Below are 18,094 nucleotides of genomic sequence, written 5' to 3'. Positions count from 1 at the left end.
TACCTGGTCATGACCAGCTCACAGGGAACCCAGCTGATGCAGCTCCCAATGACAGCACCGGTCCAGGAAATGAATCTGGGAGGCTGCAGCTTTCTGTGGGAGCTGATGAGAGCAGCAAGGTGAGGTTTTGAGGAATTTGTCTCCAAAGACAAAGAACACTTAATTTCTTGAAATCAGACATCTTAGTTGACCCTTCACATGTTCAGGAAAAAAACTACAATGTCCACCTTTTATTTCTGATGTAAAGAATCCATATTTACACAATACATTCATGTTTTTAAATATGTTACAGTTTTCTATAGAAAACCATTCCATTAAAACAGCAACAAGTGATCTGAATTCAAATTTTAAAATATTTGGTTGAATCAAAATATTCTTATCAGGATTCCAACTGAGGTTCACAGCACATCTGCAGAGATATCAAAGGAGGAGGAATGAAGAGTAGGTGATGGGAAAAAAATTCTCCCACGTAATAGGATTCCACAGGACAGGCCTTGGCAGGTGGTGCTGTCCCTCCTGCTGTGGCCACTGCTCTCCAGGCCAAGGCTGTGGGGCAGCAAAGTCCCCTCCCGAGCCCTGGGCAGTTGCTGGCCCTCTGCAGTCCTCTCAGCCTGCCTGAGTCAGCAGCTGGCTCTGTAGCAGGGCTGTTGTTTGGAAGGCTGCTACTGCTGAAACTGCAGACTGGAGCCTGGGCGGACAAAGTAAAGGGGCCTCCAGCCCTGGGCCTAGCTGACAACCTTCTCACTCAGGGGCTCCTCCTTCTCCTTCTCCTTCCCCTTCTCCTCACGCTCCTTGTTCCAATCCTGCAGGCCCTCGGGAAGCGAAGTGTCCTCGTCCAAGCTGCCAGTGCCTTCCACAAACTCTTCATACGTGGACTTTTCTGTAAATGGTCTGGGGCCCAGAAGGGCGACCATGTCATTCTTATCTAATACTTCTTTTTCTAGCAGTAAAAGAGCAACCTGAAACACAAGCCATTTCCATTCAGTTTCTTAGCAAAATTACTCAATAGTTAACATTTTTACTCAGAGCTAACCATTTTCTAATAAAAACCTAAGGGGCTGGGGAGACGGCTCTGCAGAGAACCTGGGTTCGGTTCCCAGCACACCACCATCTCGTAACTCCAGTTCCAAGGGGTCAGTTCCTTCTGGTCACTGAGAGTACCAGACATGCGTATTGCGCACATACATACGTTCAGGCAAACACAAACATTAAAAAAATAAATAAAAAGATTTAAAGGCCAGGTTTGGTGGTGCACACCTTTAATCCCAGCACTTGGGAGAGACAGGAGGATCACTGAGTTCGAGGCCAGCCTGGTCTACAAAGTGAGTTCAGGACAGCCAAGATAACATGGAGAAACCCTGTCTCAAAAAAAAAAAAAAAAAAAAAGAAAAGAAAAGAAAAGAAAGATTTAAAAAGTAACCAAATATAACAGAACACGTTCCATTAAGGTCACATAATTTTAGAGTAAAGTGTGTACTGTATGGGAGTCACAAATGTCTATCACGGGCAAACGCATTTTGGTACATCTACACACACACACACACACACACACACACACACGTAGGAGTAATAGAGGAATGACATACTTCTGGGGAAAAAGTAAAGCATGAGATGTGTAACACAAGTTATGCCTACTCTAAGGAGGTTAGAGTAGGTTATGTGCACTGAGGTGGTCATCGCCTTGGGCTGTCCCACATCTGGAACTCTTACACAAAACCAAACTGGATGCATGTCTCTATTAACTTTAAGTGAAGCACAGGAGAAGCGAGTGCTTTGAGCATTCCTGCTGAGGCCGCCTGATTTTTCAACCTGTCCCTATGTATGCAAGTACACAGCCCAGCCACGGGCAACCACTGAGACCTCAGTGACCTTACCACAGAACACCTGATCATATCAACAGTGCTTTCACACCAGCGTGACTCACTCACTACAGCTCTCAGATGCCTGGTCACTACCCACAGCTATCACGGACAGGGCACAGGCTGAGAGGTGACTTGCAAAGGCTCTGCAGCAGGTCAGAATGCTGCCTCTGCCACTCTCAAGTGTTGTGACCTTAAGTCATCACATGACCCTCTGTGTGGTTTTATTGATGTAAAGTGGGGATAACGACATGAGATACCTCAGTAGTGCAGGCTTAGCTGGCACTGTGTTTTCGAGGTTCCTTATTCTGAAGAAGAACCTCAGACAACCTGCCCAAGTCCTCATTCCACAGGTGAGTAAACAGGCGTGAGCAACGCCTCCACCCCTCTCCTCTCGGTCCCTGGCTGGCTGACTTTTCTTCATTTGTTTCCTTATCTCTACTGTATCAAAAAGTTCTTCTGAAATCCAGTATTTCAGGGTCCTTACCCCGTTCAACACATTCTCCTTCCAACAAACATGTTTGGTACACACAGTCTAAGCAGGGGTGAGTAAGTGCACCCCCGCTCCCCCCATCATGGCAGCACCCTCTCTGCCAGCACAGAGCTGGGCATCTAGAGTCCAGCAGCAGCTTCTTATTTTTAACTACCTCTTTGGTGGGAGGCTGGCCTAAACATTTACCTTTGTGTGTTTATAGCTCCACTTACCTAACCCCAGAACAGAACAGTGCCTGCTTCTGTTCCCCAGGCATGGAAGACACTCACGGCAGAGTGAAGGAGCACAGCAGGTGGTCGGGAGGAGGGACCCCTGAGTGTAGCCACCAACTAAATAATGTGCAGGGAGCCAGGCATGGTGGCTCAGCCTGAAATGCCAGCACTCAGGAGGCAGAGGCAGGAGAAGCACAGCAAGACTGGTGCCAGCCTGGTCTACACAGTGAGCTCCGGGCCAGCCAGACTTACACAGCAAAATCCTGTCTCAAAACACAAACAAGGCCTGCAGGAAGGCTCAGCAGGTAAAGGCACTTACTTTGGTGGACAACTCTGATGACCTAAATTTAATCCCTGGAACCCACATAAAGGTGGACAGAGATAACCAACTCGACAGAATAAGCATCACACACACCCAAGCACGCACACAAGCACATTGGCCCCCACCTTCTCCACATCAGCTTTTTTCTCTGTGAGGAGAGCCACCGTTCTCTGATAAGCATCGCTGATGAGAATCCTCACTTCGTCGTCTATCAGCCTGGCTGTGGCTTCACTGTAAGGCTTCTCTAATACCATGTCCCCCTGGCGCGGGAGGTCAAAGGAGATCTGCCCCACCTTCTCGTTCATGCCAAACTGGACAATCTGAAAGAGATCCAGAACTAACCGTTACACAGAGGATGCTTACCCCTAGAGACACTCAGGAGATGGCGGCAAGAGTGGCAGTTTGATTTAAACTCATCCAGGAACACAACCAGGACAAAATGCTAGACACCAGAGGGCAAGCTGCAACAGCTGTGAAGCCTGCAGGCTATGCCTCTTGTGGTATTGAAGGGCTAGAAGCCTCACTGACTCGTGTGAGGCTCCCAAACTAGAGAGCTCTGCCTGAGGGAGAAGAGTTACGGTGATGCAACCACACAGGTGGTCATGTGATGCCTTAAGGTCACAAGTAAAATCCAAACTGGCTTGAAAAAGGGCCAGGGCTGGAGAGATGGCTCAATGGTTAAGAACACTTGCGGAGGACCAGAGTTCAGTTCCCAGTACCTACAGAGAGGCTCTCTACCATCTGTGACTCCAGTGCCCAGGCAGCGGGCAGCACAGGCTTCCCCACTTCAGCACAGCCAGCCCTTCCCACTCCTGAGATGAAAATGGACAGCAGGCGGGTGCCTTGTGAAGTTACGTGAGGAAAAGAAATAAGATGCACAATAACGTTTCCAGGGAAGAAAAGCAGAATGGAAATACAAGTCCTCAGCAGAGGAAACTTCCAGAAATGAAGGAAGCATGGGGAAGCAGAAAAGACTCCATCCGTCAAGACACAGGACTCACAGGAGGCTGAAACGCAGGAAAAACCTACACACAGGAGAAAAAGTACTTTTAAAAAAGATCAAACTAGAAAGAAATAAGAGCAAACAACAAACAATAATGCCTTATGGGAAATAATGTAACATTTAAAATAACTAGTTAGAAAATACTATGTTCAAAATATGACATGGAAGGCAGACGAGCTGCCTCAATGGAGAACAGTTCCCAAAGAAGCCGCTCACATCAGCCCACAGCGAACATCCGACTGCCGGGGCTGCAGAACCGGTGGTGGGAGGTGGAGAAAACAGACATGGTTGCAGGTCAGGAGAGGCTGCTGCTAGGAGAGTGGCAAGGGACAGATGGGCCAGGTGTCAAAGAGCTGTGGGTACATGGAGCCTAACAATGAAACCCTGGGGCTTTTAGAGGACACGTGGCAGCTCACAATCAACTGAAACTATTTCTAGGAGGTCCAAAGCTCTCCTGGCTGCCAAGGGCCCTAGGCACACATGTGGTACACAGGCAAATATATAGCCACAACACTCACATAGCTCAAATGACAAAAGCAATCTTTTTTAAAAATTAAACTTTAGGGGCTGGAGAGATGGCTCAGAGGTTAAGAGCACTATCTGCTCTTCCAGAGGTCCTGAGTTCAATTCCCAGCACCCACATGGTGGCTCTATAATGAGATCTGGTGCCCTCTTCTAGGGTGCAGGTGTACATGCAGAAAGAACACACAGGCCTTGTGACACATTCTGAAATCCCACCACTGGGGAGGACAAAGGAGTCAAGGTCACCTTCAGCTAGACAGCAAGTGGGAACTACCCTGAGCTACACGAGATGCTGTCTCAAAAACCAAACACTTTGAAAAATAAGCTTTAAGCTGGGCGTGGTGGTGCACGCCTTTAACCCCAGCACTCAGGAAGCAGAGGCAGGTGGATCTCTGTGAATTTGAGGCCAGCCTGATCTACAAAGAGTCCAAGACAGCCAGAGCTCTGTGTAACAGAGAAACCCTGTCTCAGGGTAAAAAAAAAAAAAAAAAAATAAGTTTTAGACTCTACCTATACGCATTAAATGCAAGATCCTTAGGAAAAACTTTGAAGACTGCAGTACAAGTTTTTCTTCTATCAGTTTTATTGTTTTAGAGTGAAATTGTGTTTTTAGTAGTTTTAGTTATTTGTATGTGTGTGTCTAAGGCCAGAACGTCAGACTTGGAGTTATAGGCAGATATAAGCTGCCCAGTGTGAGTTCTGGGGAGACCTTGGGTCCACTACAAAGATAGTATGAACAGCTGAGCCATGTCTCCAGCCCTTACAGTGGATTTAAGAAAGAATATTTGGGCTGCAGAGTTGGCTCAGAGGTTAAGAGCAATGGCTGTTCTTCCAAAGGTCCTGAGTTCAATCCCCAGCAACCACATGGTGGCTCACAATCATCTATAATGAAATATGGTGTCCTCTTCTGGTGTGCAGTCACACATGAAGGCAGAACACTGTATATATAATAAATAGCTATTAAAAGAAAGAGAGAGAGAGAGAGAGAGAGAGAGAGAGAGAGAGAGAGAATATGAATGAATCTTTGCTTCAAAAACCTAAACCAGTGAAACACCTGTGTTGTTTCAGTAACCCACAAAGGCCCACAGACTCACCTGGGCGTAGGCACTCTGGGTGACCTTCCTCAAGTCATCCTGGGCACCGGTTGTAATTCTCCCAAAGAAGATCTCTTCAGAGACACGGCCACCCAAGGTCATGCACATCCTATCCAGCAGTTGCTCCTTGGTGTACAGATACTGCTCCTTTGGCAGATACTGAGCATAGCCCAGTCCCTTCCCACGAGGGATGATGGACACCTGTGAGCAGGAAGCACACACAGGGAGGGGTCTGGCTACAAGGAGACTCGCTGATGAGGAGGAACACCACGCTGGGCTGCACAGGTGCTTCAGTGCATGAGACCCAGCAATGAGCAGGAGGGACACTGCCTCATCTCACTTTCTGCCCTTACACAAAAGCAAGCTAAAATCAGCCTTACACAAAAGCAAGCTAAAATCAGCCTCTTGGGCTGGAGAGATGGCTCAGAGGTTAAGAGCACTGGCTGCTCTTCCAAAGGTCATGAGTTCAATTCCCAGCAACCACCCGGTGGATCACAACTATCTATAATGAGATCTGGCCTGCAGGCAGAATATTGTATACATAATGAATAAATAAATCTTAAAAAAATAAATAAATAAAAAATAAAATCAGCCTCTTAGTAAAGGAGTGCTGATGACCGCTGGGGTCTCCTCTGGAAGACCACAGAGCTGGTACAACCACTTGTGTCTCAGAGGACAAAGGGGACAGTGGACCAAGATGCTCAAAGCCTTCATTCTTCTTCCAGGTCCTTTTTATGAAACTAGGCAAGTTCCTTTTTCTTTAGAAATTAACTGCATTGGAGAAGGATTTTTTTCTATAAAGTGTAACCACTTTAAGTATAAAACAAGGGGTTTTTTAAAACAAACTTCCAACCACAACTAATATCAAAAATGCTGCCACCATGCTCCCAAGTTGCCACACAGAGCCCCAAGCAACAGCATGTGTGCTTACAGGAAAGTTTACCTTTACTAGAATGGCATGTAAATGCCACTGCACACTATGGACTTTGTGTGTGATTTCACTCCAATTTTGAGATTGACCAATATTGCCGGCTTACTCATTTTAACTGCTTTATAGCATGCACTGGACAAACACATCAGGTATCCATTCTTTGTTTTTTGAATCTCACATCTGCCCAAGCTGACCTTGAACTCTTGGCATGTTAATCCTACTGCTCCAGCCTCCAAAGTGCTGGGGTTACAAGCATGAGTCATCACCCCAACCAGCTTCCCGTTCATCTGATGGACAGCTGGACTGTTTCCAGCTTACTGACACTACATGTGAATGGAATCCATTTTTACCCATCTTGGGTGAGGACCTCTTGATCACCTTTATAGGAGCCAGCGAACCACCATTTACTCCATGAGCAGTGACTCTCCTGTAAGTGACTCTGGCATCTAGTTGAGTCCTTCACCATTTCCTGTCACAGTGCCCACTCACATGCCTTATTCTATAAAGTCTGCATGCAGCTCGTGCCCACTGCTTTACTCTGTTGACGTTAAGATTTGTTTTTCTAGGTTTAACTCCTTTGCCACACATATTTACTACAAGTATTTTTTAGAATGTGGCAGTTTCTTCCCCTTCCCATTTAAATGATTATACTTTTGCGACAGGGAATTATTAAATAGCCCAGGCTGCCTGCAACTCATGATCTTCCTGCCCTTCGCCTCCTGAGTGTGACACCATGTGCCTACCCCACCTTTTCTTTTTTTTTTTTTGAGACAAGGTTTCCCTGTGTAGCCTTGGCTGTCCTGGACTCACTTTGTAGACCAGGCTAGACTCCAGCTGACAGAGATTCACCTGCCTTTGCCTCCCTGAGTGCTGGGATTAACGGTGTATACCACCACGCCCAGCTCACACATCAATTTAAATCAAATAAAATTAAATTAAATCAAATTAAATTTAAAAAGGGCTGGCATGTATCTAGCATTATGAAGCACTAGGTTCAAGCTCCAGGATGGCAGACAGGCAGTTTCCTGTCTAAACGTGTGCTGTACTGCAGGAGGGTTAAGTGAGCTCTTCCTTCAGCATTCACTACTCCCCGTTTTCTCCTGAGTGAGTGCATTCCCTTTCAGCCTCTGTTCATTCTACATGCTGTGGCACCTTTAAGAGCGGGTCTGCGTGCTCCAGATACCAGCCGGCGACTGCATGGCCTGCTTCGTGGTAAGCCACCGTCTTCTTCTCCTCAGGCTGCAGAACTTGGGTTTTTTTCTCCAAGCCTAACAAATAACAAAACCCCAGACCACAGTTTTAGTGACAATGACATTAAAAAGTAACGAACAAAGGCTGGAGAGATGGCTCAGTAGTTAAGAGCACCATCTGTTCTTCCAGAGGTCCTGAGTTCAATTCCCAGCAACCACACGGTGGCTCATAGCCATCTATAATGAGATCTGGTTCCCTCTTCTGGTGTGCAGGTGTACATGCAGGCAGAACACTGTATATGTAATAAATAAATCTTAAAAAATAAAAAGTAGTGATACAGTGCTATATATCTCCTCCTTTTTCTTTCTTTCTTTTTTTTTTTTTTTTTTAAGACAGGGTTTCTGTGTAGTTCTGGCTATCTTAGACTTGCTCTGTAGGCCAGGCTGGCCTCAAACTCACAGAGATCCACCTGCCTCTGAGCTGCCTAAACTTCCTGACCAAAATCAGACTAAGGGGCAAAGTCTGAAATATATCCAACTACAACAAAAAAAGTGTATTTCTTATCTTTGCCCCAGGTTCACTTCTAAGCCACATACCTTTTTTGGGTTAAATCAACAGAAATGTAAAGTAATTAGTCATTTAGGTCATGTGAAACATGAAACTCATAGGTGAGCTCCCAGACACACAGTTCAATGCCAACTGCAGAGCTCAGAGATCTGCAATTTCAGCTTTTTCTTAGCCTGTAGAGGCAGGCTGCAAGCCTCATTTTAAATCATGATCTATAATTGTAAATCCTGATGGTGCATATTCTGCAGTAGGCAAACCTTCACACCATCCTGCTTTGTTCAAAGTAATCCATTTGAGGGGGAAGCTATGCTCTCAGTGACATAACAAGTGTACTTCACAAAGCTACCAGGGGGAAAAGGAACTAATGATGATTTAATACACGTCTGTTTCCTCAAGCATTTCTTTCTTTTTGTAGTTCTGGAGATGGAACCCTGAGCCACAGGCATACTAAGCAGGCAGTCCACCGTTATGCTATAACTCCTAACCTTCCTGCTTACAAACCATCTCCCCAGAGTTCATCACAGGATTTCCCCCTTTCTCACATTATTACAAAGCATGAAGCTTTGGTTCACAGAGGTAGCACTGTCAACAGGCAACTCCCTCCTACCTCAGAGAGAGGAACGACAGTTCAGACACAAGAAAGCCGAAGGCAAGCCTAGAGATGGCATGGCAAGCCCCAAAGCAATGTGGATTGTTTTTGTAGATCTTACCAAAACAGAGAAATTAAGGGTTGGAAATTTCTTTTATGAGCTTTTAAAAAAAGAGACATGGTCTCACCATTTCCCACAGAGTGGGCTCAAAATCTAGCTTCTCCTCTGTCACCTCCCACGTGCTAGAATTAGTTACACATCACCTGAGTAACCCTCAGCTCCTCACCTCCAATCACACGCTCAATGGCTTGCTCGAAGTGCTTCTCATTTATGGCATCTGAAAGGTGTCTTGCAGCAATTAAAGCAGCTTCATTGCAGACATTGGCAACATCAGCTCCTACAGAACAAACACACGGAGTCATGCTCTAATGGGCCAGTCACATACCAGGCAGGACCAACCCACACAGTAAACCGAAATGCAGTTCAGGGTTGAAAGAACCCTCAGCTGTTCTAGTACTGAGTACAACCCCACACAACTGGGGCCTGTGAGCTAAGACGAGAGAAAGAGCAGTAAACAGATAACTCCAGAGAACTATGTGCCTCAATAGATAATATTACATGAATATGGTTCATGTAATTGCAAACTATAATAGTGTTTTTACATTTTTATTTTATTTTTTATGCTAGATCACCCAGAGCTGGAGTTACAGATTGCTGCTAGCTGTGTGGGTGCTAGGAATCAACCCTGGGTCCTCTGGAAGGGCAGCCAGTGCTCTGAACTACTGAGCGTTCTCCGGCCTAATGATAGTGTTTTTAAATATTCATTAATTTTCTTAGCTTTGCCCATCTTTGCTGAGAAAACAACTTACAGGCATGCTAGACAACCTGTCTATATAACATATAATAAGTATGTATTAAAATAATCTACATTTGGCTAACAAACACTGATAGAATATTTTATCCAACAGATACAGAGAACACAAATAAAAAAGAATCAAAATGACTTCTCATATCTAACAAATCATTGCGAAATAAAACTAGAACCAACAGCAAACAGACTATAGAAATACAATAAACTCTTAAATAACAAGTCACAACCTCAATAAGATAGCAATTTACACTCCTGGGATCCCTACAAGAAGACAAATAAACTAAATGTGGTGGTTCTTGCCTGTAACCCCAACACTGGGGAGGCCTGAGGCAAGAGGACCACTACAAATTCAAGGTCAGCCTGGACTAGTTAGCAGTTTGCAGATCAGCCAGGCTTTGTAGCAAGATCTTGTCTCAAAATGACAGTGAGGAGGAGAGATGAGAGAGACAGCCAGAGAGAACACCAGTGAGGAGGAGAGATGAGAGAGACAGCCAGAGAGAACACCAGTGAGGAGGAGAGATGAGAGAGACAGCCAGAGAGAACACCAGTGAGGAGGAGACATGAGAGAGACAGCCAGAGAGAACACCAGTGAGGAGGAGACATGAGAGAGACAGCCAGAGAGACCACCAGTGAGGAGGAGACATGAGACAGCCAGAGAGAACAGACGTTGCTGGCTAGAATATGTGAGAGACTGACATAAGTATTCATAGCCTTAGTGGGAAGTTAAAATGATGCAGCCACTGTAGAAAATAGCCTGATAGACCCTAAGAAAGGAATGTACCGACAAAACTATAGGTGATTATTAGGAACATTACGTAACAAGCACAATGTAGAAACCACTCAATGTCATCAAAAAAGGAAAGGTAAGTGAGACGTGGCATAGCCACACACCAGCAACTTCTACCAGTTACCACATGGACCAATCTCAAATAGCATTCTAAGTGAACATAAGCCAGGCAACATATTGCATAATCCAATTATATGAAATGTCCAGGTAGAAAAACCTATAAAGACTGAAAGTAGATTTCCGTTGTCCTGACGTGGGTGGAAGGAGGAAGGGCTGCTGATAGATTCTTCTCGGGGTGATGCAATATTCCAAAGTTAAAGCCATGGCTGTGCTACAGGGTCAATACAATAAATGTCAATACACTAAAACCCAGTGTAGTCACTCACACTCAGTACTAGTGTAGAGCATGATGTCTACACCAATAACTGTTCAAAGATACTTGGGGACAAGGCCTAGAAGAGTTATGGATAAAGTGATATGTGGTCAGGAACTGATCACAATCTACTACAGAGGCAGAGGGTGGGGTCCAAATGCAGAATGCCTGCTTCTTAACTGCTACCTGCTCATTCCCAAAGCTGGTAAAGTGCTCAAGGCTCAATTTACTGCATCCTCTAATTATGTGCATGTCTGAAGGTTCCCATAATGAAAAGGTAAAAACAACTGATAAAGGCCCCAAGTGATGAGGAAACACAGTGACTGGGTACCTGCCAGTGATTGAAAACGCTTTGACAACAGCAGCAATTTCCACTTACCTGAAAACCCTGGGGTTAAGGATGCCAGTTTTCTGGCCAATTTATCTTTTTCCAAGGCACTGTCTAGTTTCAATGGTCGAAGGTGAACTTTGAAGATTGAGGCTCGTCCTTTTATATCTGGGGGTCCTTCAGAAATTATTTTTAAGGGGAAAAAAAGGTCACAATGAGACACATCTCTGTCATAACCCTTAGACTGAATCTAAGGAACACCATCTCACCAATAAAGATCTGCCTGTCGAAGCGGCCTGGCCTCAACAGGGCTGGATCCAGGATGTCTGGCCGATTTGTGCCTGCCAGGATGACCACATTGGTGGTTGTGTTGAAGCCTAAAATAGTGGTAATAAAAACATAGTCAGAATTGAATAGCGTAAGACAGACAAGACTGTCTGGCAGTGGAAGGGTACCACAAAGCCATACCTGTATTAGACAATGTTTTCTATACTTAGAAATTTTCAAAATTTCATTGTGTATGGGTGTTTTGCCTGCATCTATGTCTGTGCACTACGTATGCACAGTGCCTGTGAAGACCAGAAGAGGGTATCAGATCCCCTGGGACTGGATTTCAAGTTATTTTTATTTATTTTTATTTTTGTTTTTGGCTTTTCAAGACCGGGTTAACTTTGGCTGTCCTGGACTCACTGTGTAGACCAGGCTGACCTCGAACTCACACCTGCCTCTGCCTCCCGAGTGCTGGGATAAAAGGGATATGCCACCACGCCCGGCTTATGTGATGACTATTCTTGGCTGTCAACTTTGACCACATTTGGAACTAACTAAAACCCAATGGCCTGGTACACCTCTGAGGGATTTTTTTTTCCCTTAATTAAATCATTTGAAGTGTGAAGACTCACTTTAACCTGGGCCACACCTTCTGCTGGAAGCCTCTATCAGGAACATGGAAATAGGAAGCTCGCTCTCCCTACCTGCTTGCCCTCACTCTCACTGGCAGCAGAGCCTGTCTTCAGGACTCGGGTGTCTACTGAAGACCAGCTGAGACAGCCAGCCTCATGAACACTGAACAACTACTGGGTTCCTGGGCTTTGTTGGTAGACAGCCGTTGTTGGACTAGCTGGACCACAGCCGGTAAGTTACGCAATAAATTCCATATATATCACAACTGATTATCCTGCTGTCTTACCAAGACCAGAAGTGACTCCTCTGTGACTACTCTAATCCCTACTAGTCATTTTCTGTCCAGTCCTTTCCTCTACAGGGCACATACAACTTTAAGAATCAATTTTCTTTCTTTCTTTCTTTTATTTTATTTTATATTTTGGCTTTTTTGAAACAGAGTTTCTCTGTGTAGCCTTGGTTTTCCAGGACTCACTTTGTAGACCAGGCTGGTCTCGAACTCACAGAGATCCACATGCCTCTGCCTCCCGAGTACAGGGATTACAGGTATGCGCCACTGTGCCCGGCTAAGAATTAATTTTCTTTTTAAAATTTTTTTAAAAAAAGATATAGTCTCACTCTGTATTCTACCTGGCCTAGAACTTACTACGTACCAAACTTGTGCTGTCTCTTAGCTCTTCCTCAAGTGCTACACCCAGCATTTTTCTCTCTTTTTTAGATTTAATTTTTATCATTTTTATTATATGTCTGTATCCACATGTAAGTCAGAGTTCCCTTAGAGTCCAGAGGCTGGAGTTACAGATGGTTTGAGTGTTTAATTTACAGAGAGTTATAAGCCAAAACATTTGTGTTGCCGGAAATGAAACTGGGGTCCTTGGTAAAAGCAGTACATGCTGTTAACCACTAAGCCATCTCTTCTGCCCCCCAATGGCTCAACTTTCTCAGTCATTCTCAAATGTTGATATCCTTCCCCCAACATGCACCTCAGACACAGGCACTAAAAGCGTACATGGGCTGGTACCCCAAATGTGGCACTTGCTTTGAACTCACAGCTTGAAGGGTGAACTGACTGCCAGAAAACGGGGCATTCTCCGCTTTCACACTCTGACCTGCGCCTGGCTGGCTTCCTCATCTAATCCTGCAGGATGCCTGGCACTGTGCCTCCTTCCCTTTCTGTACACACAGGCAAGTGTCCACACACCTCTCAGCAGGCAGGATGCAGCGGCCCTAAACTCTGCCTCCTTACTTGACAGAAAAGCTGTCCAGCATGTGAAGATTGCTACGTTATGGATTAAGGATCTAGGATTTTAGGGGGTGAAAGCGATGAACAATGGTTAAATCTGCATTTCAAATAGGACCAGCAGAGTTTGGCTTGATCTTCTTTGGCTAAGTGGGGTGGCAGCAGTAAGTCAGCCAGCCTTAGGAAACACACTCTGCAGTGTGCTGTGCTGCTCAGTAGGAAGTCCTGTGGGTCAGGGGTATTCACTGTATGTTGGACTTAGGGTATTTTCAACTTAAATGCAAATCCACAAAGGAAAAAAGACTTGTATTCAGTGTTTGCCGAATTCACACTTCACTGTGCTTGAGTTTTCACTATGTTCCAGAACCATACTCAACTTTGAGAATGAGACAGCCATTAGCTCCTTGGTTGATAATTTCACAGCCATTAGCTCTTTGGTTGATAATTTCACAGCCATTAGCTCTTTGGTTGATAATTTCACCAACTTTCTTAATCAGAGCCATTTTACTGCCAATGTTGAGTGGTGGTGCTGGCTGGTTAAGGTACTGGTATAAAATAACATTAGGTGCATGTATGTATGTGCGTCAGGTGTGCGCCTGTAGAGACCAGAAAAGGAGGTGGATCCCTTGGGACTGTGAGCCACCGTGTGGGACTGGGAATCGAAGCCAGGTCTCCTGGAAGAGTGGCTGGTGCTCTGCTGAGTCACTGCCTCTAATCCTAAAGATCAGATGGTCTTTCACTTTAAAGGCTGGTGTCACAGTAAAGATGCTCATGCAGAGCTCAGACGGTTGGAGGTTCGGGCTGACTCCTCACCGTCCATCTCCACAAGCAGCTGGTTGAGGGTGTTCTCCTGCTCGCTCTGCCCTCCGAAGTTGCCGCGACCCCGCTTCCTTCCAACAGCATCAATCTCATCAATGAAGAGAATGCAAGGCGCATTCTTCCGAGCAAGGGCGAATAAGTCTCGGACCTTGACAGAAAGAAACCTGAGTTACTTGGCGAATCAGTGTTCCTAGTAACACAACTCAAAACAAGGCATGGTAGCACACACCTGTACTTGTAACACTCAGGAGCCTGGGGCAGGAGGACTGCAAAATGGGGGGCACTGTGGGCTACGTAGCAAAACCCTGTTCCCTCACTAAAGACTGTTAAACCCTGACCTTTCTGTGATTCACTTGATGCATCCAGATACTTTCCCAGTTACATGCAGTGGGGCTGGTGAGGTGAGTCAGTGGGTAAAGGTGCCTGCCGCTGAGCCTGCAGACATCGGAGTTTGGGCCCCTGGACTCACCTGGTGGAAAGAGAGAACAAACTCCCCCAAGTTGTCCTCTTCCACTGTACATGTTGTGCCACCCACACGCCCACACACAAAAATAGTAAAACCACAATTTAAAAAATGACAAAAAGGAACAAAGAAGTGGGAAATGATAGTAATAGCTACTGTCATAGGTGGGCCAATATTATTTCTATAATCTATAAATTACTGTGGCCTATCTGTATCTTCTGTTTTTGTAACATAACAAGTCAGTACTGTTGGGCATTTTGCCCTGCAGATACAGAGGCAGCTGGCCTCTACCTTTACCCTGAGCTGGTCAGTTAGTTTCTTCAAGGCTCATACTTCATACCCAGGGCAGCTATTAACAAGCAAGGGCTCTTAACAGGCCTCACACACAGGGCTCAGTTTCCACATCCACCAGCTAACCAACACAGAACTGGCAATGAGGTTCTTGCCCACAACTCACAACAGGGGCCATGGCTATGTCCCTCTTAAGGCCACAATTTGGAAAGACAGAAAGACAAACAAACAGCCTTGGGCCTCATTGTCAGCCTCAGGCCCAGCTCCCCCACGCTCAGATTGCTGTTGCCTTTCTTGCCTAAATTCTGGATTATCTTCCCTCCTCTGCCCTGAATATATCCCCTAATGCAAGGTGCTGCTGCTTGTAAACTCCCAACCCAGCTCTAGAGCTGCGATCCAAAGACTTCTTGCCCTTAAGCCCAACCCTTCAGCTCCTGGCCTCATCTGGAAGTTGGCAGCTCTGCAAAGTGTTCAAGAGAAGGGGTTATCACATTGCTCTCCAGGCAGCTGGGGGTCCACCCTATTCCCTACTACTGCTTCTGTGTCTAAAATGTTAAAATGAACAAAAATGCTATCAAAGGGCAAGGTAGTGTCACAGTACTTTCCAAATATAAGGATATATAGTTTTTAATCTGTAGGAAAGCTTCAGAGTTCTACTGAGAAGTCTTACTCCTGTTGTGTGGCAGGCCCCATCCTCCATGCTCCTGATGCCTGTTGGGCACTGCTCCCCTCATGGATGCACACATGCACGTGATTGCTGGACTCAGTTACCTGACCCACTCAAGGCCAGCATTGCCACTGGGTCTTCTGCAAAACCAGCCGTAAGCTGTTCATCCTGCCTGTCCCACCCACCAGTCTAATTCACTATGTACATCCTAAGCTTCTCACATCGCCAAGGCTTTACTCCCCTCTCAGCTCCCTGACCTATGGGCCTAGCACCATTCACACACCTCCCATCTTCAATATCCCCTATACATATAAGGGTTAGTGGCATATCACCCACAATATGACTCCCTCTTCTCTTTTTCTAGGACTGATCTGTTCTGCAAATCCACATTAATCTCCTGCTCCACTAACTATAAGCATCACTGATGCTAAGATCCTCAGCAGTACACTCACTACCAAATGATAACACAAGGCTTTCCTGCAGATTCAAAGCTACATCCTCATGTTTGGGAAGTGCCGTGATGGCACCCTGCAGTTTGACAGCATTGCTTTTTCACTTAAGTTAACATTTTAGACACAGATAAAATACACTGAAAATGAAAAAAGAGTGTCTCTTGAAAATTAAACCATCCCCACACTTTCTGATATCACACATTACAGAGCAGCGGTAATCAAGAGTGTGGTGCTGGCTTAAGAACACAGGTCAGCAAGAGAGAACTCAGTCCAGAACATACCCACGCACCTATGGCTGACAGCGTCAAGGTCATTCAGTGGGGGAGAAGGTATTTTCAACAAATGGTGCTGGGAGAGTTGGACATACGTATGTAAAAGAATGAGAATAAGCCTCTACTTCACCCTACATATAAAAATTAACTAAAAATTGAACCCGACTCGACTATAAGAGCAAAAACCATAAAACTCTTAAGGGAAAAAAACTGTAAGACTAAATGCGTGCAGCCTTTATTTGGAGCGGAGTCTGCACACACTTCCCTCCCCCTTTCCTTTCACACACACGCACTCTCCCTCCTCCTCTCTCCCCAACACACTCTCCTTCCCTCTCTCCTCTACCGCCCCACACACATACAAAATTTATTAATCATTTTTTTAAAAACCCTTTGTGCTTTAAGATATGCTGGGCGTGGTGGCTAATACCTTTTATCCCAGCCCTGAGGAGGCAGATCTGTGATTTAATACAAGAGACCCCTTCATTACCAAAAATTATAATCCATTCTGTCAAGAAGTCAATGACTTTTGGCTGGACACTGGTGGCTTATGCCTTTAATCCTAGCACTCACAAAGCAGAGGCAAATAGATCTCTGTACATCTGAGGCTGGCCTAGTTTACACAACAAGCTCCAGACTAGTCAAGGGCTACATAGTGAGATTCATAGTGATACACACTGAGGAAAAGGTGTTTGCAAACCAATTATCCAACTAGGAATTAGTAGCAAGAATATATGAAAGACTTTTGACCACTCAATAACAAAAGCACCAATAAATTAATTAATAAAATTAAAACCAGGAGGCAGGGCCAGGGAATCGGCTCAGTGGGTAAAAGGACTTACCACACAAGCCTGACACCAGAACCCATGTGAAAAGACGGATGCAGTAGTATATTTTTTGCAAACCCAGCACTTCTATGGTGAAATGAGAGACAGCGGCAGGAAGCACGTGGACCAGCAAGCCTACACCACAAGCAGTAGGAACAAGAAAGACTACCTCAACAAGCAGAAAGAGAACTGACTCTCCCAAGCTGCCCTCTGACCTCCACATGCATACCATGGCATGGCCCTGACCACAGGCATACGATAAATAAAGGTATGCCAGGAATAGTGGTACACATCTATGGCCTACCCTTAGGGAGGCTGAGGCAAAAATATTGCTGTGAGTTCAAGCTAAGCCGAGTTACATACATAGCCAAAAAACAAAAGCAAGGCCCACAGATGACTCAGCAGGTCAGAGTGCCTGCCACCAATTCTGATGTTCTGAGTTTGATTCCCCAGGAAAAAGAAAACTAACTACTACAGATTGCTCCCTGTTCTCCACAGGCTTCCTGGTGTGGACACTCACACATGATATGCATACATACATATATACAAACACATATAAGATAAATAAATGTAAACAAACAAATAACAACAAGCCCTCCTCAAGGAAAAAAATTATATACACCAGACTGGAATGGTGGCTCACAACCATCAGAAGTTCAAGGCCAGTCTAGGCTGCATAAGACCCTATCTCAAAAACAAACAACAACTAAAACAAAACAAAACACTGGGGCTTGGAAAGATGGCTCAGCAATTAAAAGGACTTCCTGTGCAATCATGGGGACCAGAGTTCAGCTCTCATTACCATGTAATGGACTGAGCATCCCAGCACATGCCTGTAAAGGAGGCAGAGACAGGAGGGCTGCTGGGGCTTGCGGGCTTTTATCTTAGGTCAGAAAAGTAAGCTACAGGTTCGGGGAAACTGCCTTGAAGAAATGTATAGAGTGAAAGAGGAAAATATTTGAGACCTTCTTCTAAGTCTACACACACACACACATACACACACACACAAATATACATATG

General features: G+C 45.3%; 1 protein-coding gene across 1 annotated transcript in view; it reads right to left on the bottom strand.

The window, feature by feature from the left end:
- Positions 1 to 201: 201 nt before the first annotated feature.
- Positions 202 to 18,094, bottom strand: part of AFG3L2 (AFG3 like matrix AAA peptidase subunit 2) — a 38,462-nt gene continuing 20,569 nt past the window's right edge. The window contains exons 10-17 of the mRNA XM_084780309.1: positions 14,100 to 14,253; positions 11,413 to 11,520; positions 11,195 to 11,320; positions 9,071 to 9,181; positions 7,589 to 7,704; positions 5,506 to 5,706; positions 3,012 to 3,206; positions 202 to 959 (exon numbers count right to left, since the gene is read on the bottom strand). Coding sequence (XP_084636435.1) covers positions 726 to 959; positions 3,012 to 3,206; positions 5,506 to 5,706; positions 7,589 to 7,704; positions 9,071 to 9,181; positions 11,195 to 11,320; positions 11,413 to 11,520; positions 14,100 to 14,253 — 1,245 coding nt within the window. The 3' untranslated portion in view covers positions 202 to 725. The remainder of the gene's footprint in view (positions 960 to 3,011; positions 3,207 to 5,505; positions 5,707 to 7,588; positions 7,705 to 9,070; positions 9,182 to 11,194; positions 11,321 to 11,412; positions 11,521 to 14,099; positions 14,254 to 18,094) is intronic.

The sequence above is a fragment of the Acomys minous genome (genome assembly GCF_964271855.1).
Source record: "Acomys minous genome assembly, chromosome: 4".
NCBI lineage: Eukaryota > Metazoa > Chordata > Mammalia > Rodentia > Muridae > Acomys > Acomys minous.
This window is presented reverse-complemented; position numbering and strand designations above follow the sequence as displayed.